The sequence below is a fragment of the Ostrea edulis genome, chromosome 6 (genome assembly GCF_947568905.1).
Source record: "Ostrea edulis chromosome 6, xbOstEdul1.1, whole genome shotgun sequence".
Lineage (NCBI taxonomy): Eukaryota > Metazoa > Mollusca > Bivalvia > Ostreida > Ostreidae > Ostrea > Ostrea edulis.
Genome location: NC_079169.1, coordinates 65,707,237 through 65,732,182, shown reverse-complemented (window position 1 = coordinate 65,732,182; position 24,946 = coordinate 65,707,237). Strand labels below are relative to the sequence as shown.

General features: G+C 34.9%; 1 protein-coding gene across 1 annotated transcript in view; it reads left to right on the top strand.

The window, feature by feature from the left end:
- LOC125647809 (uncharacterized) overlaps positions 1-24,946 on the top strand; it is a 54,804-nt gene that overhangs the window by 6,115 nt on the left and 23,743 nt on the right. The window contains exons 2-3 of the mRNA XM_048874630.2: positions 11,763-12,092; positions 18,230-18,550. Coding sequence (XP_048730587.2) covers positions 11,763-12,092; positions 18,230-18,550 — 651 coding nt within the window. The remainder of the gene's footprint in view (positions 1-11,762; positions 12,093-18,229; positions 18,551-24,946) is intronic.

Sequence of the window (24,946 nt, the reverse complement as noted above, 5' to 3'; positions counted from 1 at the left end):
ACCGTACCTATACTGGATTCCTAAACTACATAAAAACCCTTACAAACAAAGATACATTGCTGGATCCAGTAAGTGCTCTACCAAGCCCCTATCTTTGCTCCTCACGAAAATGTTAACAGCTGTGAAGGAGAAACTTCAAACTTACTGTGCGACTACATATGCCAGAAGTGGTGTTAATCAAATGTGGATCCTAAAAAATTCTAAAGAACTTTTAGTAAACTTGAAATCACAGAATTTTTCCAAAATCAATAGCATTAAAACCTATGACTTTTCAACACTATACACGACCATTCCTCACGATAAATTAAAGACTAGACTTTTTGACATCATAGACAGTTGCTTCTTCAACAAAAACGGAAATACTCATATCTAGTGATCAGTCATTCAAAAACTTACTTTGTTAAACACCACTCTGATTCCACGCACAAGTACTCTGAAGTTGAAATAAAAAATATGCTAGAGTTCCTCATTGACAATATCTTCGTGGTCTTTGGTGATCAGGTCTTCCAACAGTCTGTTGGAATTCCCATGGGCACGAATTGTGCTCCTTTGTTAGCTGACCTGTTTTTATATTCATATGAAGCAGAATTTATTCAAAAACTTCTACGTGAGAAGAAAAAATCTCTCGCTGTGACCTTCAATTCGACTTTTAGATATATCGATGACGTTTTGTCTATTAACAATGATAGCTTTCATTCATATGTCGATTTGATATATCCCTGTGAGCTCGAAATAAAGGACACCACAGAGTCGTCCACTTCTGCTTCATACTTAGATATTTTATTGAAAGTAGACATTAACGGCAAACTGACAACTCAACTGTATGACAAACGGGATGATTTCAGCTTCTCCATCGTCAACTTCCCACATTTATGTAGCAATATTCCATTATCACCTGCATATGGTGTTTATATATCTCAACTAATTCGATATGCAAGAGCTTGTTCTGGGTATAGTCAGTTTTTAAATCGAGGTAAGCTACTGACAAACAAGTTGATGGTACAGGGATTTCAACAATCTCGATTGAAGTCAGCATTTCGCAAATTCTATGGTCGTTATGACGATCTAGTTCGTCAATACGACCTCGCAATGGGTCAAATGCTGTCTGACGTGTTTCATACCGATTGTTAGGCCGTTCTTGGCACACTGATTTTGACTACGGATAACTCCGTTTACCTGATCAGGATATGGGGCTCACGGCGGGTGTGACCGGTCAACAGGGGATGCTTACTCCTCCTAGGCACCTGATCCCACCTCTGGTGTGTCCAGGGGTCCGTGTTTGCCCAACTATCTATTTTGTATTGCTTGTAGGAGTTTTTTTAAATCTTGAAAATCACGATCTTGTTCTATTTCTTTCAGGCGCTCCTTTTAAACATTTACCGCTACGTTGTGTGGGTTTTTTCAGTCTTCGGAGTCACATTTGCTTTCTGTATTTCCTTCGGAGTCACATTTGCTTTCTGTATTTTCTTCGGAGTCACATTTGCTTTCTGTATTTTAATTTCAATGAATCACTGTGTGATACCGTGTAACCGAGAACAGCGTTAAACGATCGCCATCTTTGTTTTCTCGTTTCCGTAATGTAAGGTCACGTGCTCTATATTACCTGACTGCAGACATGTACATGTAATATAGTCTTATAAAAAGTTCTTGACTAATCAAATTACTAGAATTTAATTTAATTGTGACAAATAGAATTATTTTCGACTGATTGAAGTGAATTTAGACGTATACAGCATTTTCTATAGAATCTCAAATTGATTTTGATTTCGTCTTCTCTGACTCGGAACTTCTGGAAAATGACAACATTGAATGAAATATTTCAAAATAATTTTTATTTCACATTTCTTCATATTAAAACCCATTGTTTTACGATGTGTGTATAAAACCTAAAACAAAATTTTACATAATTGTATTGGATTAGGAAGGAATGTATAAACCACATACAAGTTTGTAAACTGGTTAAAATGGATTGTCTTAAAAAGAAAACTAGGAGATGGTGAAAAGATGCCGTCTGCTTTTGATAATTAGCGTCTTTGGTACAAGTACAGTCGTACCTCGAATGTGTTGAAATTTCTTCGTGCACACAAAAGTGGAAAAACACGACAAACTGGCATGTAGGATCAAGAGTGGTGTATTTTTACAGTACACCGTTACATATTTCCCCTCAAACTTAAATGTTATTCTGAAATTTCACAAACTACCAAAAAAAATCATATGCATGTATTAAAACGGTATAGAAAATAAGATATACACATTGTGTTAATCACAATTATTTTGATGAACTAAGAATTATATTTATGTTGATTGTTCACCTAACATAAAAAAAAACAAAAAACAATTGATAACTCTGAAAAGAATGAAAGGTGGAGATAACGAACAGTGATCAATCTCATAACTCCTATAAGCAATACAAAATAGAAAGTTGGGCAAACACGGACGGACCCTTGGATATACCAGAGGTAAGATCGGGTGCCTAGGAGGAGTAAGCATCCCCTGTCGACCGGTCACACCCGCCGTGAGTCCTATATCTTGAGCAGATAAACGGAGTTATCCGTAGTCAAAAGTGTGCCAAGAACGGCCTAAAATGGGTATGAAACAAGTCAGTCAGCATTTGACCCAATGATAGGTTGTATTGGCAAACTAGATTGTTATAACGACCATAGAATTTGCGAAATGCTTACTTTAAACAAGACTGTTAAACCCTCTACAGCATGATACGAAGGGCTTGGCTTACGGGTCGCTACTAATGTCAGAGTCTGTTGCACGGTGCTTGGAATTTATATTCTGCTGTGGGGTTTTGTACTAGGTGTGATGTTGTGGGAGACTAATTACCTTTACCTCAACAGCTGAACGCAGATCATTACATATTGTGACAGCAATATCATATGGCGATGGAGACAGCGTATTGGTGTATTTTGTCAATCGCATTCACTTCATAAACACGTGGATTTTCATTTAACATTTAGCTTATAATCCCCCAGTAAAATCAAAGTTTGCCTGGGTGTTCGCTTTCCTTGAAATTATTTATTTTGTCTATTTGGACGATCGATCTCATAAATCTTATAAAGAATAAAAAATTGAGAGTAGGGCAAACACGGAACCCTGGACATACCAGATGTGGTAATTATCCGCCGTGAGACCTCTATCTTGAACAGGTAAACGGAGTAATCAGTAGTCAAAATCAGTATGACAAGAACGGTATAAAACACGTCAGACAGCAATGAAAGGTGAAGGTAACGACCAGTGATCAATCTCATGACTCCTATAAGCAATACAAAATAGAGAGTTGGGCAAACGCGGACCCTTGGACACACTAGAGGTGGAACCAGGTGCCTAGGAGGAGTAAGTACCCCTGTCGACCGGTCACACCCACCGTGAGCCATATATCTTGATCAATAGAACGGTCTGACAATCGGTATGAAACACATCAGACAGCATTTGACCCAATGATAGATTGTATTGGCAAGCTAGATCGTTATAACGAAGATAGAATTTGCGAAATGCTGACTATAAACGAGACTGTTGAAACCCCTATACCATCAACTTGTATGTCAGTAACTTGCTTCGATTTTAAAACTGACCATACACAGAACAGGCTCTTGCATATCGAATCAGATAAGATATATGAACACCAAATGCAGGTGATAATGGAATATTACTTCATAAATATGGGAAGTTGACGATGGAGAAGCTGAAATCATTCCGTCTGTCATAAAGTTGAGTTGTTAGTTTGCCGTTAATATCTACTTTCAATTAAATATTTAAGTATGAAGAAGAAGTGGGCGACTCTGTGGTGTCTTATTTCGAGCTTGTAGGGATATATCGAATCGACATATGAATGAAAGTTGTTATTGTTAATAGATAAAACGTCCTCGATATATCTAAATGTCGAATTGAAGATTAATATTTGCACATACCTTCAATAAAACAAAAAACTTCTACAGTAATTACTGAACAATAGAAAAGCTCTTTCTGCACCTAAATGTAAGTTCCGAAAAATTCTTGGGAATTTCTTCGGACCGCAAGTAACACGCATTATTAATAAGGAACATGTAACTAAGTCTGGCAGCGCCGTTGTTCCTCCTTGGTTTGTACCGGATATCTAACTTAAACTCAGCTAACTCCGGTACCAAACCAAGACGAGGCACATCCAGGTTCACAGTGATCATCACATACAGTATTATACAGCGAACCACAAAAATTCACTTTCATAGTATAACCCATAAAGCCACGCCCTCGTGAAGAAAACGAACAGTAATCAATCTAATCAATCCTACAGTGAATACAAAACTTAAGAACAGGGCAAGCACGAATTCCGGGAAACACCAGAGGCTGGATTAAGCGTTTAGAAGAAGTGAACATTCCCTGTTTACTGGTCACACCCGCCTTGAGCCCTCCATCTTAATTAGGTAGACGGAGTAATATGTAGTCAAAATCAGAATGTAAAGAACGGCCTAAAACGTCAGACAGACTTCGACCTAATGATAGCATGTATTTGCAAATAATATCATAATATCAACCATAGAATTTGCGAAATACTGCTCTTAGACTAGTGTATTGAATCAGTCGAAAGGCATAAACAGCATATGTAGATGGTGATAGAATACTATTATATAAATATAAGGAGATGACGACGGAAAAGCTGAAATCATCCCGTTTGTCATTGATATGAGTTTGTTAGGTTATTGCTAACGTATATTTTCTATAGAATATCCAAACAAGAAGCAAATATGGAAGACCCTGTGTTGTCTTTTATTTCGAGTTCTCTAAAATATATCAAATCGATATATGAATGAAAGTGAGCATTGTTAATGGATAAAACGTCATTAATGTATCTAAATTTAGATTTTGTCTCATATAGAAGCATTTAATTAGATTATACCTCATATGAGTACAAAACAGGTCAGCTAACAATGAGCACAACTCTTGCCCATGGGAATTCTAACAGACTGCTGGAAAACCCGTCAACAAAGGCTACTCGTAGATACTCTCAATAAGAAACCCCAGCATCTTTTAAAGATCAACCTCAGAGTACTTCTGCGTAGAATCAGAGTGGTGTTTAACAAAGTAATTTTTTGGATAACTGATAACAAGATATGAGTAATTGCGAGTTCCATTGTTATTGAAGCAGGCTAATTTGCTGCCTTTAATTAATCATGAGGAATGCTGGTGTAAAATGTTGAAGAGTCGTACGTTTCATGCTGTTAATTTCATAAAAGTTTTGATTTACTAAATGTTGTAGTATCCAAATTTGATTTACAACACTTCTCGCATATGTTGTGGCACAATACGTCTAAAGTTTTTCCTTCACAGTAGTCAATATTTTTGTAAAACAGCAATCTATCTCTGCAAAGGGTTTTTATAAAGATTTGGAATCCGGTATATGGTATGGTAACTTAAATTCATTCGTCCCATGTGTTTAAAACGGACACATGATTTGGATTGATTTATTGCTTTACGTCCCGTCGAGAATTTTTTGACTGATATTCAGACATCACCAGCTGTAGGTGAAGTACCACAAACTTAGACCTATGCGTAGCGCTCAGGGCTCTAACAGTGAGGGTTCTTTATTGTGCCAACGGCTGCCGCGACACGGAACCTCCGTTTTTACGGTCATATCCGAAATACTCGTGATTCTCGCTTCTAATTGCCGAGCGTTTGGCGAATGAGCAATCACTAGATCTAACTATTTTAACGTTTCAGGTTTTTCGCGGCGGTGGCACGAGTGGGGTTCGAACTCACGACCTCCCGCTTACGAAGCGAACGCTCTACCACTGACTTACCGCGATCGGTGAAAAGTGGTTTTGAAAAAAATCATCTGACGAAAGGGAACGTGGATTAGTGAATGCGGAGTTAAAGTTCTTTTGAAATACAATTGTAATAATTAGCCTTACAAAGACAATATGTTTACAAGCTTTGTCATCTGGAACCGGTAATGACTGCTGAAATATTGAGACAACTGGCTACCACTTTATCAACACATATATACATCTATTGAAACATCTGCTTGTCGTAAAAGGTGACTAAATGGGGCGGTCCTTCGGATGATACCGCAAAACCGGGACCTTATACACTGTATCACAGCAGGTGTGGTACGTAAGATCCCTTACTGCTCAATGGCCGTAAGCGCGGAGCATAGGCCAAAAATTTTCCAGATCTTCATCGGCAATTTATTACTGGATATGAGTGAAAAAATCTCGAGAGGAGCGTTTAACAATATACGCACGTACGCACTTCAATAAACTGTTTACTGTTGTAAGGCTCCCAGTTTCTTCATCCGTGTATTAATATTTAATACAAAACGTTTGATGTATATAATAAAATGCTATACATAGTTTAGAACTATACACCATAATTGTCAGAAAATTTGTTAATACGCAGTTGTTGTTGTTGGGTGGTTTTTTTTTTTAAAGATAATGCACTATACCTTTACTACGTATGGGATTTTGAATAATGTATTTCGTCCGAGACGTTCTGTTTATTTATTTTTTTCTGTGAGTTTAAAAAAAAAAAGAAATCATCCATTCAAGTCACATAGAATTTAACATTTTAGAATAAGTATACTATCTAAAATTAAAAGATTGGAAATTTTATTTCTATTTGAATAAATGATGTGTATATTTCAAAGTGCATTGGTATCGCATATCTGTAATGTCTCCCAAAGATTGTTTGATAATCATAATTAAGGTAATTCCACCCTTCTAGAATTAAAGGTTCAAATCTTATATTTAATTGTTGATTTTTCAAATAATACGTCTTTGTAACAAACAAACAAAAAAAGATAAAATAAGTATGTTGCAGTGTTGATATATATTTTTTTTATCAATTAGCACATATACCTGTTATCAACGTCAGAAAATTGCAATTTTCCTTAAACAGCATTATCAAAATTTCAGGGGAAAATGGTTAAAACGATATAATAGTATTCATAACAATTTCATGAAACTGTTTCTTAAAAAAAATATACAAAATGTTTGTGAAAAGTAAAGGAAATATATCACATAATGGACTTGATAAAGGATTCTATGAAAATAGAGTTATTGCCCTTGGATTCAATATTTTTAAACATATAATTGATAATTCATATATAACTTAGACTTGTAAAATATTTTATGGTTAAGATCTTTTTTTTTACAATAACTATTGAAAAGGACTCCAACAAAATTTATGTTCCTGTCATTCATAAATCCTAATAAATCATTGATTTTGCGAAATCTTATGACGTCACAGGAGATTGGAAATACAAGCTGTAAATGACGGCAAATAAATTGAAAAAAATAAAGTATAAATATTTAATATATTTGTGATTGAATACATATAACTTAATAAAATCAGAGTGAATCTGAAGCAATAAACCCGTCAAATCAGCAGAAAATGTCGATTCATGAATCATTGTCATCCTGTCAGTAATTCCTGCTCGTTATCTCCGATGTGTATTGATCTCGAACGTCACCAGTTCGGAAAAAAGCGAAAGAGAGACACTGAGCACGTGTCAGATTTGTAAATAATTTAACATGCCGATTTTATAGAAAATTCACTATCAAAATTTTATTTGAGTAGCACATTTGCGTATTCATTACTTTCTTACACTTCTTGTCATTCATGAAACGATGTAATATTTTAAAACAAACGACACGTGTAGTTACTCACGTCAGTTTCCGTCTTTGTATATAACCTCGACCTCAGCAACCCGATTATGTTCGGCATACCTCGTTCCCATATCCTTGTACACGACGCAATGGCGGTTTATACAAAACGTTCATTGTAGGTATGTTCTCAAACAATATTCCCTTGTCTATTTTGCTGAATTTTTCTTCAGATCTTAGGGATCATATTAGTTATACCGATAGGTGTTATTTAGTGCTTGATTGGATAGTTGAAAAAATACCGTCAGTTACAGCTTGTATTGTTTTAAAGATTAGAAAAACATCCTCTGCAGCCAATCAATAATTGAAGGCAGTAACATGTGTTGGATAAAATTTTATTTTCAGTGTAAATTCAATGTTATATGATTACAGCACGATTTAGCAAAATGTTAGTAGCACATGTGTATACAGTGTATGTAGTTTCCATATAAAGTGTACAGATTGCACAGTCATGGTCATATGACACTTTCAACATCTTTTTCATTGTATATGCAGTGGTGGATCTAAGGAATCATCAATTAATCGCAATGGCAACCACATATTTCATTTTTGCAGCTATCATAGTAATTTTTAGAAATAGTTTTGAAATATTTTTAGCCACAAAACTTCAACAGATGGAAGGATGACTTCACAGTTTTGGATCTGCAACATGAACGATGTGTTTCAGTTGGAATACAACCCCTCCCCCCTCCCCCGAATTCTTTGTTTAAGGTCAACAGTAAGATTTAAAAAAAATATTTCATAGTCCTACTAATAAAACTTGTAGCACATGTTGTGCCCCCCTTAATGTTAGAAATCCGAATACTGCAGTCTTAATTCAATGCATCGTTGAAATAAACCCATCTATAAAGATGTTTTCAAAACAAGTACGGGTTCAATTAACTTGACTTGGAGTTAACGGCCTATGTCGCAAATAATTTGGTCTGTTTTCCATCTAAATAATTAGTTTTGCGATCCAAGTTATCATAGCTGTAATCGCACATGTTTATTTATTATTTATTTTGAGATATTTTCTTTATATGGCTAGCCTCTGGAAGTTGTAAAATATGCATTATATGATGAAGATTTATCATTTCGGAAAATTGATTGAGCTATAATTAGATTAATTAATTGATAATTATATAATTATATGTATGATGATTTAATTGTTAAAGGACACAACGCATGTTTCTAAAAAAAAAAAAATTCATTTTTTCAGCAAAATTAATTCTTTTTATGCCTAAAACTACTTTAAATGTGTTTTTAATGAAATATTTTGCGTAGTTTTCGAGTTGAAAGCGATGAAATTCAAATTTTGCGATAGGCATATTTACATGTACTTTCGCTATTTTACGCGCCATTATGTGTGCCGTCATATGCGACCTCGGGTTTGAAAACATCTATTAGCCATTTCATATACAGATTAGATTTAATCGACAAAAAAACAATTATCACGATAACGGCTGGTAATTTACATTGCATTAAGGTGTTTTGTGCCATGCAAGGATTTACTAGTTGTCGGTGGAAAGGATTTAGACAGAGTACTTTTCAATTTTTCGAAGGAAGATATGAGAAAAAAGACGTGGATAAAAATTTTTGTTGGACCAAGAACTTTACCTTTAAGAAACACACAGCCACCTTTTCAAAAACGGCTTGAACAGAGACCCCGATAAAGTGCGAGAAAATTGATATATCAAGGCTAAGCACTGTTGGGCCTACAGCATATACATGTACATATTTCTGTTCTGGTTTTAAATTCAATACACACTCGGATCAATTGACCTTCACCTTGTAACAGCATAACTTGTGGTCCTAGTTTCTACCAACTGATAGATTTACCAAACATTTTAAAGATACAAACAAAAATTGAACTTTTAATAATAGATAATAGAATATTGTATTTCCTAACTTTGATTTGAATTATAAAATTATTTCTCATCGAACTCATAACATCTTCAAGAGTGCGTCAGTATATCGCTGTGCTACCACTTTCTTACGACGTCCAGATCACAATTAAAAAATAATAAGATTGCTTTATTAAAATAAAATATTGTGATTTCCACTTTAAATTCGATTATTTTTATTCATTTGTGTGCCTGTTTTTTTCTTCTTTTCTTTCCGAAATGACGGTAGCTAGATCTCGTTGTCAACAATGTAACGTAATTTGTCTAATCCAAAAATAAATAATAATTGCACTGTTTATTTTAGAAAAACAGCGTCGATTATATATACAGATGTATAAAGCAATAACATTTGCAAATAGTGTGTAGACAGCGACACATATAAACATTATTTACTCGCAATATTGCCGATTTCATACTCGCTTTCCTCGCTATATTTGGGTATTTACATTGCTATTTGTATGCACTGGTGGCAAAAACATATAAAACTCGGGAAATTTGTCAACATTGGTTTAAATGTTGGCCATTGTGAATAAATTAGGCCCTTAAAAGCTGAGTTTTTAATAATATCTCACACTACTTTCACAATCAGTTGATGAAGAAGGGCGCATGTGACGTCACTGTACCACGTGAATACCCAACTACACTGTAATTAACTAGACGTTTTGAAATTGGGCCTTAGGTTTAAGTCTGTATTGTGGTTAATTATCGCAATATTTCTGCGACCGAACCATTAGAATTAATTACTACAAGCATAAGGAAGACAAAATGCATGTAATTTTGTATACTCTGAAAACATGAGATATGTCCTTGAAATAAGTGTTTATTACTCTCCGTTTGCAACAGAATACCAACTCCATAATTTAATGGTTTTTAAATGTTCTTTTTGACCTCCTGTAGTTAGGTATCAGTTGCCAGTTTCCCATTTTTCTTAATTGTAATTTTGTTCGACTTACTCATAAAAAATTAATATTCTCTTTATGCTACCAAATATTTGGGCATGCTGCAATAAATTCACAGCTGTTTCTAAACTGTTCATTAAATGTACGGGTAGTCCCACCAGACCCTGATGCTAGTCCCCAGCAGCAAATAATGAAGAACAGGAAAACACATTATTCTGAGTAGCACGTAATTTTGAGATCCTGGAAATCTGTCCTTTTTGGGAGATGACTCCCGGGGTAAATATAACATTGGATTCAACATCGGGCCAAAAACAATTTGAGTATGATTCAGATTATGAGATCAGAATGAATTGCGTGCTTTGATAGTACTCATGTAGTATCTAATTCAGAATCATCAATATGGTGGCGGCTAATCGCGTCTCTTCTCATTTTTGACTAGGTTTTGCACTTAGAACTATAGCGAAAGGGTGACTATCATCACGAACAGGAGTAACAAGTTTTGAACTATAATTATAACTGTAACACTGAACCCGATCTATGATATGGCTCACTAGGTATTATTTCGATAGCTCTAATCAGTTTCGATGTTTAAATTATTCGATAATATTACAGAACAACTATCAACATTTTCTCGTTTAATAGGATGCTTTAGCTATAAATAATACTAAACTGTTCGTATACAATATTTCAGGAAGTCAAAGTGCAGTATATGGCAAATATATTTATCATAATGATACCGAGTTTACATTGTGTGATGGTTTTATTTATGTTGTATAATATGTAAACTGATTTCACTGAACAGAAAATTAATTTTACTCTTACTACTATCCTATGAAAGTGAAACAAAGTACAGTATATGATAAACATCTTTATCAAATGATACATGTTGGATTATGTTTTATTTATGTTGTATAATGTAAACTGATTTGAACAGACAATTGATCTCACACAAACTACTATAATAATAATAATAATAAAAGTACACTTATATAGCGCCTTATCTAAAAATACTCTAAAGTGTTGTACAAAATACTAAAATTTACAATTGATAATTAAAAGAAAAACCATAGAATACACAACGAATAATCCTTACAAATATAAGCATGGATGCAACATTATGTCATAATGGATAAAAAGTACAAATCAAGACAATTTAAAGTATAAAATATGATGCAAGCATACAACGTCCTAAATATATGAAAAACAAACAAGTAAAACCACTCAAAGGAATCTAAAACACAAATGTGCCCAAAGTTCATTAAATTCAACAGTACTATTGTATCTATTGACCATTAAACTGATCATTTCAAGTCATTTTCTTTTCTGAATTACAGGTAACACGATAGAAAATGGGACGGTTCACTTCACTGAACAATTATACGCTACCGGAGATAATGTAGAGTTCTGGGTGACCGCGGACATTAACGAGACCAATGTCAACGACTCCATCACGGTCATCATATATTTTGGTGATGGAGATTCTTGCGAATCTGTTGACAAGACAGCATCTGGTCTGAAAAATCTTAGTTCAACATGTCTGTGCAATCATTCCTACGAGTTACAAGGAAACTTTTCTGTGTATGCTCGTCTGGAATACAACGGCCATACTTACAACACTTCCGGTCAAATTATTTATATTTGGAACACAGTTAATGCGTTTAGAGGTAAGTAAATGATTCTAAAAGGAATATAAAACCCCGAACAAAACAAAATAAAAACAACAAAGCATATCCAACACCTAAAATGTTTAATCCACACTTTCATTGGGGTGTCGTCTGCTAACAAAACTTAATCTTTGCATTGTAAATGTAAACCATTACTTAACTTAAATTATCTTTTTTCAAGATGCATTAAATATATTTTACACGTATAACAAATGAAAAATAGTAATACGTAAAATATCTGCAATTTATAACAGGCAAGTCTTCGTTTTGGGGCCAAAATAAACATTTTATATATTTTAATGAATTTGATCACAAAGGGTCCTAAATTTTCTAATATATCAATTTCAGTGCCTGACATTTCAGATCTTTCATTCTGTAAACTTTCAAAGATATTTGACTTCATGCTCAATATATTTGTGTTTAATTCATCTGTTCCCTTCAATAACTGTCCATGTGGGAGAGAAGGAATTTCTTATTTTCATGTTTTACCAAATATTATTACCAAACTACAAACGAATCGGTATATTTACTGGATCCAGCAATATATCTCTGTAAAAGGTTTTATGAAGGTTTGGAATCCGGTATTGGTACGGTAACTCAAATCTATTCGTCACATTAACTGAAATATTAGATATCTTTAAAACTGAAACGTGATTTTGAAAAAGTTCATCTGATGAAAGGGACTTTGGAGTGTAAATTGGCTAAGTGGAATTAAAGCCAAGTTCTTTTGAAATACTATTGTAATAATTAGTCTTACAAAGACAATATGTTTACAACCTTTGTCATCTGGAACCCATGCTGTCTGTTGAAATATTGAGACAACTGGCTACCACTTTATCAACACATATGTACATCTATTTAAACATTTGCTTGTCGTATGAAGCGACTAAATGGGGGCAGTCCTTCGGATCAGACCGCAAAAACCGAGGTCCCGCATCACATCAGGTGTGGCACGTTAAACATCCCTCCCTACTCAAAGCCCGTAAGTGCCGAGCATAGGCCTAAATTTTGCAGCTCTTCATCGGCAATGGTGGCGTCTGCATATGAGTAAAAAATTCTCGAGAGGGGCGTTAAACAATATACGCACGTACGCGCTTAAATAAACTGTTTACTGTTGTAAGGATCCCACTTCTTCATCCGTGTATTAATACTTAATGCAAAACGTTTGATGTATATAATAAAATGCTACAAATAGTTTAGAATTATACACCATAATTGTCTGAAGATTTGTTAAAACGCAATTGTTTTTTTAAAAAGATAATGTGCATTACCTTTGCTATTTATGGGATTTTGAATAATGTATTTCGTCCGAGACGTTCTGTTTATTTTTCTTGCTGTTTGGTTTTTTTTTTTTAAAAAGAAATCATCCGTTCAAATCACATAAAATCTAACATTTTAGAATAAGTATACTATCTAAAATTAAAAGATTGGAAATTGTATTTCTCTTTGAATGAATGATGTGTATATTTCAAAGTGCATTGGTATCGCATATCCGTAATGTCTCCCAAAGATTGTTTGATAAACATATCAAAGATTAGAAAAACATCCCCTGCAGCCAATCAATAATTGAAGGTAGGAACATCTGTTGGATAAAATATTATTTTCATTGTAAATTCAAGGTTCTATGATTACAGCACAGTTTTGCAAAATGCTCATAAAGTGTATCGATTGCTCATTCATGGTCATATAACACTGTTCAACATCTTTTTACCTATTGTCCATTGTAAATGCATGGTGAATCTAAGGAATCTTCTGATAATTGCAATTGCAACGACAGATTTCATTTTTGTCGCTATCATGATTATTTCAAAAATACTTTCAAAATATTTTCTGTAGCCTTTAAGCCACAACAGTTTTGGCTCGACAGTTTTGGATCTGCAACATGTTTCAGTTTGAATTTCAAAATAAGAGAAATAAACAAAACACGATTTTCGAAATGTTCTTAAATTCTTAAAAGAACGGTGAAGATAACGAATAGTGATCAATCGCATAACCCTTATCAGCAATACAAAATAGAATTGGTAAAAATTGGACCCCTGGAAATACTAGAGGTGGGATCAGGTGCCTAGGAGGAGTAAGCATCCCCTGTCAACCGGTCACACTCGCCTTGAGCCCTATATCTTGATCAGGTAAACGGAGTTATCCGTAGTCAAAATCATTGTGCCAAGAACGGCTTAATAATCGGTATCAAACACGTCAGACAGCATTTGACCCAATGAGAGGTTGTATTGGCAAAGTAGATCGTTATAACAACCATGAATTTGCGAAGTGCTTACTTTAAAGGATACTGTTGAAACCTCTGCAACATGAACTTGATTGTCAGTAGCCTGCCCCGATTTACAAACTGACCATACGCAGAACAAGTTCTTGCGTTTCAAATCAGTTGAGAGATATAAACATCATATGTAGATGATAATGGAATATTGTTACATAGATATGGGAAGTTGACGATGGAAAGTTGAAATTATCCCGTTTATCATAAAGTTGAGTTTTCATTTTGCCGTTAATATCTACTTTCCATAACATATCTAAGTAGGAAGCAGAGGTGGACGACTCTGTGGTGTCTTTTATTTTGAGTTCACGGGGATATATCGAATCGACATATGAATGAAAATTATTATTGTTAATAGATAATACGTCGTCAAAATTTGTAGATGTCGAATTGAAGGCCACATCAAGAGATGTTTTCTTCTCACGTTGAAGTTTTTGAATAAATTCTACTTCATAGGAATATGAAAACAGGTCAGCCAACAAAGGAACACAATTCTCTCCCATGTAAATTCCAACAGACTGTTGGAGGACCTGATCGCCAAAGACTACGAATATATTGTCCATGAGGAACTCCAGGATATTTTTATTTCAACCTCAGAGTACTTGTGCGTGAAATCATAGTGGTGTTTAACAAAGTCATTTTTTTTTTGGATGACTGATCACTAAATATGAATATTTCCGTTTTCCATTTTTGTTGAAGAAGCAACTGTCTATGGTGTCAAAAAGTCTAGTCTTTAATTTGTCGTGAGGACTGGTCATGCAAAGTGTTGAAAAGTCATACGTTTTAATGATGTTGATTTGAAAAAAAGTTTTGCGATTTATAATTTACGAAAAGTTCTTTAGAATTCTAGCTCTAACTCTAACCTTAACCCACATTTCTGGCATATGTTGTCGCATAGGACGTTTGAAGTTTCTCCTTCACTGATGTTAATATTTTCGTGAGGAGCAAAGAACATTTAATGGATCCAGCAATGTATCTTTGTTTGAAAGGGTTTTTATGAAGTTTAGGAATCCAGTATAGGTACTGTTACTCATATTCATCCGACCTATTGACTGGGATATTAAGTGTGTGTAAAACTGAAGTATGGTTTTGAAGAATTTCATCTTTTGAAAGGGAATTTGGAGTAAAAGTGCAATTATCAAGTGTTGAATTAATGCCAAGTTCGTTTAAACTACAGTTGTAATAATGAGCCTTACAAAGACAATATTGTTACAAGCTTTGTCTGGTGGAACCAGAACATACTCCTCATGTAAAACTTATACGGTACCAATTTTGATGCACCAGATGCGCATTTCGACAAATAATGTCTCTTCAGTGATGCTCAACCGAAATGTTTGAAATCCGAAATAACTACGAAGTTTCTCATGTAACCCATCTAATTCTTTCATCTGGCATATGTAATCGCACAGTAAGTTTGAAGTTTCCCCTTCACAGCTGTTAATATTTTCTAAACACAGAAGGTTTGATGGTACGTACTTTTGTTTTGATGTGTCTGATGCGGAATTTTAATATTCATCGTATACTTTTAATCCATTCTGACATAGTATCAAGTTCTTTTTCATATTTAGCCCATCGTCTGGCATAATCTTCGACAGAATTCATAATAGAGATAAAGTTCTGTCGCCAGTTGAAAGACCAGGGACCTCTGTATTTAGGACCTTTTAGAATAAATAGTTTGAGGTCCTCATTTTCAACTCTATCTACATCACCAGTAATAACATGTCTAGCTGGACTATAGTTGAAAGAAGGCGAAGAACAAGAACACGTAGGTGGATTAAGTATAAGATGGTGGATGTCTAGGCTATGCAAAGTTTGTATATAATTTAAAAAATGAATGCAATAGTAGAAGTATATTTGTAGGAAATACAGGGTGTAGACTTGAACATGAAATAAGTTGGAAAACACGACTGAACTATTCCTTTGTTTTTAAATTTGAGCTTAAGGAACTGGTGGCATGATTCGGAAGGAATAGCACCCATAATCAGTGGTGATTTAAAGAGCCTGTGATTGGCAACCTGCATAATTATAGAGTTTAGTCTATATTCAGGTGTTGAAAAATCCAAGTATAGACTTGTTGTTGCTTCTTCAAATAACGTATGCAAAACTCTCAATGGAACAGTAAAGTTTTGTGCGAATATTATGTGGACCTAATTGTCTACTGACGTAAGGTAGAAGTGAATCAAAAGTGGCATCATTTATGCTTGGTCTTTTCTTTTATATGAACGGTGTCCATGACTGCGTTTCCGTCTCAGAGTATTTGGAAATAGTCCTTTCCGATATCTCCAGAATTCAGTTTTGATGTTTGAGTTATTGAATCATAACAAAACAACTATTAACATTGTCTTGGTTAATATGGTGTTTTAGCTATGAAAAATAAACCCCACTATGTAAGGTGAAGATAACGAACAGTGATCAATCTCATAACTCCTACAAGCAATACAAAATAGATAGTTGGGCAAGCACGGACCCCTGGACACACCAGAGGTGGGATCAGGTGCCTAGGAGGAGTAAGCATCCCCTGTTGACCGGTCACACTGTTCGTATGCAATATTTAAACAAGACAAAGTGCAGTATATGATAAACATCTTTATCTCATACGTGTGGTGTATATTGAAAGTGAGATAAAGCATTAGCTTTACCACACGCCCGTTTGATAAAGCACTTCCGGTCCGAACTACTTTTGACGCTGTCCCCGCTTGGATGACATATTTTCTGTGTTTATGCATATCAATGCATGAAATAAAGCGTAAAACTTGTTATTCTGTATTTATTTAGAATTTCTTTTATAGTAAAATCAAAATGATGTTGTCCCTACTGACATATAATGCAAGTTACCGGCCATACAAATGCCAACTCGGTCATAACTACTCAAAAATTACGATAAGAAAACAAAAATATGTGCACACTATTATCATTGACAAGGAATAGACGGCCTACAGGAGAAGCTGAATCGAAAGTACCTCGACATGCTGCGGTACCAAGTATTCACAAGCAAAGTCTCTTTTTTTCTGGAGCATATTGAATGTAACAAATCTCAACAGTTTTACTTACTAGACTAGGCCTATTTAAAGTGCCTCAGGATTTCCTCTCGCCCTCAGATCCAAAGAAACTACGTAAATAAAATCCAAATGCACAAACACTTCTACTTTTCATTGTAAACTGTTGAACATTCTAATAACGATGCATTAAACTATTACTTTCATTGATCGTTGTTACACATGTTTATTTCAAAACGACGACGACATCAAACTTTTATCAGACGGTCAGGCCTACGTCAAAAAATAGATACTCGGTCAATAGTTGTTACTTTGTTGGAATGGCAAAACCATTATTAATTATAAACTATAATCCCTTCTAAAACGATTTCATCCATGGTTTCTTTTATAAAAATGCCCTTTTGTACTATATATTAATGGCATATAAGCGCACTATTTTTTCCCGCGTAAGGAAGACAGATTAAGCACGACGTCTGAGCCACGGATTCAAAACGAATTAAATCAGCTGTTTCTACCATACTGGGGATCATCTTAAAATTAAGTGAAAAGAAGACACATGAGATAAATAGAACATCTATAATTGCGTATTTTGATATTTGGTTTATCCAACGAGTTGATATGGTGTATTTATTCGCGAGGCTTGCCGAGCGAATAAATACACCATATCAACGAGTTGGATAAACCAAATTTCAAAACACGCAATATTGATATCCTCTATTTATCACAATTATACTGATTTTGGATTATGTTTTATTTATGTTGTATAATGTAAACTGATTTGAACAGACAATTGATCTCACACAAACTACTATTGTATCCTTTGACCATTAAACTGATCATTTCAAGTCATTTTCTTTTCTGAATTACAGGTAACACGATAGAAAATGGGACGGTTCACTTCACTGAACAATTATACGCTACCGGAGATAATGTAGAGTTCTGGGTGACCGCGGACATTAACGAGACCAATGTCAACGACTCCATCACGGTCACCATATATTTTGGTGACGGAGATTCCTGCGAATCTGTTGACAAGACATCAGCTGATCTGAAAAATCTTAGTTCAACTTTTTTGTGCAATCATTCCTACGAGTTACAAGGAAACTTCTCAGTGTATGCTCGTCTGGAATACAACGGCCATACTTACAACACTTCCGGTCAAATTATTTATATCTGGAACGTGTTTAGAGGTAAGTAAACGATTGTAGGAGGGATATAAACCTCCGAAGAAAGTATATACATACATACATTCATACATATATACGTACATACATTATATGACATATAGGAATTATGAGATTGATCACTGTTCGTTATCTTCACCTTTCATATTAAAACACGTATAAGAAATGGAAAATAGTATTACGTAAAATATCTGCTATTTATAACACGATAGCCCAAATACACAACATTTTATACATACTAATAAATTTGAAAGGGTTCTTAATTAATTTTTTTAATACATTAATTTCAATACCTGATATGTCAGTCCTTTCAATATAAAATAAAATGCACAGCCTATGTATTGTAGGTTTAAGATATTTCACCTCATGCTAAAATATTTGTGTTTGAATTGTCGATGTGAGACAGAAGGAATTTCTTCTTTTCCTGTTTGAAGAAACATTACTACCAAACTACAAACGAATCAGCATATTTTGTGTTGTGTAACAATGAAAATGATATCGTTCTTCCGTTTACTGTGAATAAATGAGGAATATATAAATCACATAGAAGTTTGTATACCAGTTCAGGTGGATGGTTTGGAAAACGAGGAGTAGATTGTGAAAATATGTTAACAACATTTGATATCAACCAATCGACTGCTCTGTTAGAAGTCCAGTCGTACCACAAATGTGTTGAAATTCCATGGCACCAAAGTAAAAACGCATTACAAACTGCCATGTATCAAAAATTAATAAAAAAGTATACTCCAAATTTTAACAATTAGTACATCGTTATACTTTCCCTCCAACATCAATGTTGTTCTGACATATAAACTCATACATTACAACCCTATAGAAAAGAGTAATCTAACGACATACACTTTCGGTCAAAAATTGATTTCCATATAACCTCTTAAGAGTGTGCTCTATACATTTAAAATTCATATCATTGAGCAGTATTACTGCAGTCAGCTTGATGTACTTGGAGTAATGATCTTATAAATTGACAACTTGAGATGAAAAATATAGTTCCTGACTCTGAGAAGAATGAGAAATGAAGATAACAAAATGTAATCAATCTAAATCCCATAGAGAATACAAAGGTAAGAGTTTTATACGGAACCTAGGAGGAGTAAGCATCCCCTGTTGATACACCTGCCCTGAGCCCTGGATCTTGATCAGGTAAATGGAGTAATCTGTACAAATCAGTGTTTAAAGAACAGCCTAACAATTGTATGCGATGTAAAGTTTTAGGTACACTGTACATACAATACATAATACCACACTGAATTAGAACATAAGATATACTGGTAGATCTACAAATGTGTTTCTCGCGCATATCCCTAATTGGCATTGGTTCATGGGCGAGAACTCGATTTTTCCTTGGAATCGTAAATAAACCCCGCTGATGGACTTGAAATTGGTGAATTTCTCAGATCAATGTCATTGTATCTATACCCTCCCTTCATGTATTGTCTTCTTCTGACAATTAGATTTGTGATTCATTAAAAGACTATCCTTACAACGTTAATGTGCTGCTGTTATTTTTTGACGGTTCTAAGGTTTGCCGTTACGGATCGACAGGCATGGCTGACGGGTAACTGCTACTGTCTACATCTGTTACACGTTCTTTGGAATTTATATTCTGTTGTGGCATATTTTGCTACTGTGGTGTTGTCTCTGCTCTAAATGATTTGATTTGCTTTGCCTCAACAGCTGAACGTAGATCATTACACTGCAAATCGCAGAAGAGATAGAGAATCGGTCCTTTTTTGTGGTCCTTGACTTTGTAAACTGGTTAGATTCCGTTGTTATCATTTAGATTACCACCTGAACACAATCCCCCTTAAGGCATATTTGGACCTCCCTCTACACACAGTACTTTGTTTCTTAAGCAAGAGGTACACTAGAAACCTTTTGATCGTAATAAAATTCGTTCCTCTTTCCTGAATCCCCTGATTTGCAGCTAGCGGTTTCCTTAGCGTTCTCCTTCTCTGTGACTTTAATGGTTTTTCTTCAAGACCTTCTCCAAAAATTATATCAACTGCAAAAAAGAGGTTGCCGTCCGATTAAAAGATAGACAGGTAAGTATTCTCTTGTATCATGTTAGCAGTTATAAGTGTGTGCACTTTCTTCAGATTTCGATGTGATTTTCATCCTGTCTTATTCGCTTTTATTAAAATGGGAAGTTTTTCCAGCTGTGTACGGTTAAAGCGTTCCATTTAGTTGTTCCCTTATGGATGATATAGTGTCTTTCGAGAATGCCATGCGGCTTTTAGAGGGAACTGAACAGCTCATTTTAAAACTTTCTGTTCTTGTCATAATGCATCTTTTGAGGTAATCCAAATGGCATACTGAATTCCTGGAAATGTTAACCATTGCAGTCTTCTCAGATTATTCCGAGACAGATCCCCTTTTGTGAACCTCGTAAAATTATCCACCACAATGGAAGATGTTCATAACCTACCTTTTAGTTTTCGAGGTAAGTAAATCGATGGAAACGATCTGGAAAAATCATAACAATTGGCTGACGCAATGTATTTCTCTTTCTTGTGTGTAGTTTGTCCTTCATATATGCGCATACCTTCACAATAAGACAACGAACTTCTGTTTTTGATATGGCTTGTCAATAGAAATTCTCTCTGGTCAATGCTATAGCTCTTTCCGCTCGTCCGTGTCTCATTTTTGAGTGCAGTTCTTGTATCACTACATTTCAATAGATCTTGGAGAAGACAATTTGGAATCATGGCCCCTTATTCAGAGCGCAAGCAACACATTTCAGAAGTCCGGTAGAGTCTTTCTTTCCCTCATGTGTTTTATTAATTGGGATGAGAAGTTATACATTACAGTCTTAGACGCCTGCTGATTTTGTTTGACAAGTTCAAGAACGCGTCTGCTATCCATGTCCATCTGCTTTGTTTTGATGAAATCTGCATCAGGAATTGAAATTATTCTACTTTTATCCGGTTTCGGAGTGTCTAATAGTTTTTTCGAGCATGTTAGGTCATTCAGCAGCAGCTTGACAAGTAACACAGTTCACAATTGACTGTATAGTTCCTAGTGTACCAGACCTCTGACTTAAACTCGGCTAAATTCGAAATCCAACGTAGACGCGTCGCATCCAGTTTTGCAGTAGCCATCACATACTGCGAAGGATTTTACTCACTGTATACAATAACTGAAATTTTACAATATAAACCAAAACGTCGCACCCTCGTTGTAATGAATTTTACAAATTTGGTAAAATGCTTTCTCATTATTTCTATGTTCATACACTCAGTTTGGATGTTCATAGTCCAAGAGAAAAAAATTAAAAGAAGTAATGCTTTCTCTCTATATGAACCCTAGATCCTTGTCATTTCTCCATTTGAGTTTCAACTCATAATATGTGTTGGGTTTAATTATTTAATCAGGAATCAAAAATGTGTTTAAGAATGTATACAGTATTATTATATGACTTCCACAATTTTAATTAATACAGTATCATTATATCAGTTAGAGGTCGCGTGTTTCACAATTTTAATTAATACAGTATCATTATATCAGTTAGAGGTCGCGCGTTTCACAATTTTAATTAATACAGTATCATTATATCAGTTAGAGGTCGCGCGTTTCACAGTTTTGACAGTCTTACTTGTGTATCATGACTATGCACACATTTTTGTTAGATGTCTCCAATAGCTAAGAAGGTTGAATAATTATAAATATTTTTCTTAATTGCATGGGAAGAGCACTAAATTAACAATATTTCTCACCCTGGCACGCACTATACAAATTGTATTGTTCATAGGAATGTAGCAATATTCCATTATCACCTGCATATGGTGTTTATATATCTCAACTGATTCGATATGCAAGAGCTTGTTCTGGGTATAGTCAGTTTTTAAATCGAGGTAAGCTACTGACAAACAAGTTGATGGTACAGGGATTTCAACAGTCTCGATTGAAGTCAGCATTTCGAAAATTCTATGGTCGTTATAACGATCTAGTTCGTCAATACAACCTCGCATTGGGTCAAATGCTGTCTTACGTGTTTCATACCGATTGTTAAGCCGTTCTTGGCACACTGATTTTGACTGCGGATAACTCCGTTTACCTGATCAGGATATGGGGCTCACGGCGGGTGTGACCGGTCAACAGGGGATGCTTACTCCTCCTAGGCACCTGATCCCACCTCTGGTGTGTCCAGGGGTCCGTGTTTGCCCAACTATCTATTTTGTATTGCTTGTAGGAGTTATGAGATTGATCACTGTTCGTTATCTTCACCTTGCATAAGATTGATCTCATTTTGTTATCTTGACCTTTTTATGCCATATACCAATTTGGTATAAATAGGCTTATTGTAATCTTCTCTTGCATATCGAATCAGTTTTAAGAGACATAAACACCATCAGCAGTTGCCAATGGATAATAATGAAGTAGAGTATCATCGAGCCCGATCTAAAGATATCACCGTCAGCATGTGATGATGGATAATAATGAAGTATAGTATCATCGAACTCGATCTAAAGATAACCAATCGGTTGTATGCTCTGGTAGCCAATTTTGATGTTCTGAATTATTCAATCTTATAATAACCAAAACATGGTGTCTCTAATCACTTTCGACCAGATCTTGTACTCTGTGGCTGTATACAAAGATGGCGGAGTAGGTATTGTTTCGTAGACCCTAATAGCCACTTTTGATGTCCTAAATTATTCAACCAAATGGTAGAACAATTATTAATATCTTCTCGGTCAATATGATGCTTTAAATATCCTTTGAAGTACCATATTTACCGATCCCAGAATGCGAGGTTAATATTATACTTTCCAGGCAACTAAAGATTGTATTGAACTAATAAATGCCAATAATTGTACAATAGATAGGGCTAGTATGTAAATATAAAACTATGCAGTCGGTGAAGGTATACTGTGGATGAAACAAAATTTGGTTGGGAAAAAGGAAATAAATTATAGTTCATTGCGACTCTACACAGAAAATGGCCTCTTTCAGCTTGCATTGGTGTTGAACTGCAGAACAGATGTGTTGCCTTTGATGGAAATATACACCATATTACTCGTCCCGTCATGTATTGATTTCCTTTCATATACAGTAATAAAATAATTTACTTTGCATTTAATTGTATTTTACAAGTACTGAGTCAATAAACACATTAATCAATGATATACATTATGGATGTTTATAGCTCATTTCGTTCTGTCTTGAAATGGCTACACCATGTCTCATTTTAATTAAAGCTTTGATCACTGTGAAACGGTATACCATTTTGCTCAATAATTCATCCAGCAATTATGCCCTCCGAGCTCGGTGAATACTGAATTTCTTATGTAGCTATGGCATCGTTTTTTACCTTAAAGGATGAAGTGATATGGTTAAATGCCAACGGCCCGCAATATATTTGTGAAAATAAATTTTCATGTCTAATGTTAAATTTTACATGATTCTACTGATTAACAGTTATACATGTATTTTTATGATTTAATGTGATTTAAATGTTACATGAAACATACATTCACCCACAACGGTATAAAGCTCTGAGTTTTAGCTTGGGGTTTCCTCATTAGCTGAAATTCCCATAGGAATTTGGCCCCGCCCATACTTTTACAGATCTGGAAATATGTTGACGATAGAAGATACAGTATATAATATCATTTAGGCTGTGCTTGTATATTGTTAAAAACTTTTTAATTTCGTATGGCGATAATTGTACCCCATATCGATGATAATTACTAGAACTTCTCCATTATGGAAATATGTTTGAACTTCATGACCTACCTGGAATAGCTCGCTTTATACTAAAGACAATATCACATGATTCGGATGCATTGTTCGAGTTTTAGGAACATAAACACAATTCTAACACTATTTAGAATGACCGAACAAATAATGTCACGTGATTTATAATTGGGGAAAGCACATTCCAAAACTGAATGGTGTCCTTTGTGTTACGACTCGACCACTTTGTTTATCATTATTCATGAAGGAGTACCATGACGAATGCTGCTTGTATAGGGTTTTAAAATCAATTGATACTTCGACATTCCTCATGACAAAAACAAAACAAACAAAACAAAAAACAAATTAAAGAAAATTATTGAAGATAACGAACAGTGATCAATCTCATAACTCATATAAGCAATACAAAATAGAGAGTTGGGCAAACACGGACCTTTGGATATACCAGAGGTGAGATCAGGTGCCTAGGAGGAGTAAGCATCCCCTGTCGACCGGTCACACATGCCATGAGCCCTATCTGTAGTCAAAATCAGTGTGCCAAGAACGGCCTAACAATCGGCATGAGACACGTCAGACAGCATTTGACCCAATGATAGGTTGTATTGGCAAACTAGATCGTTATAACGACCATAGATATTGTGAAATCCTGATTTTAAACGAGACTGTTGGAACCCCTGCATCATC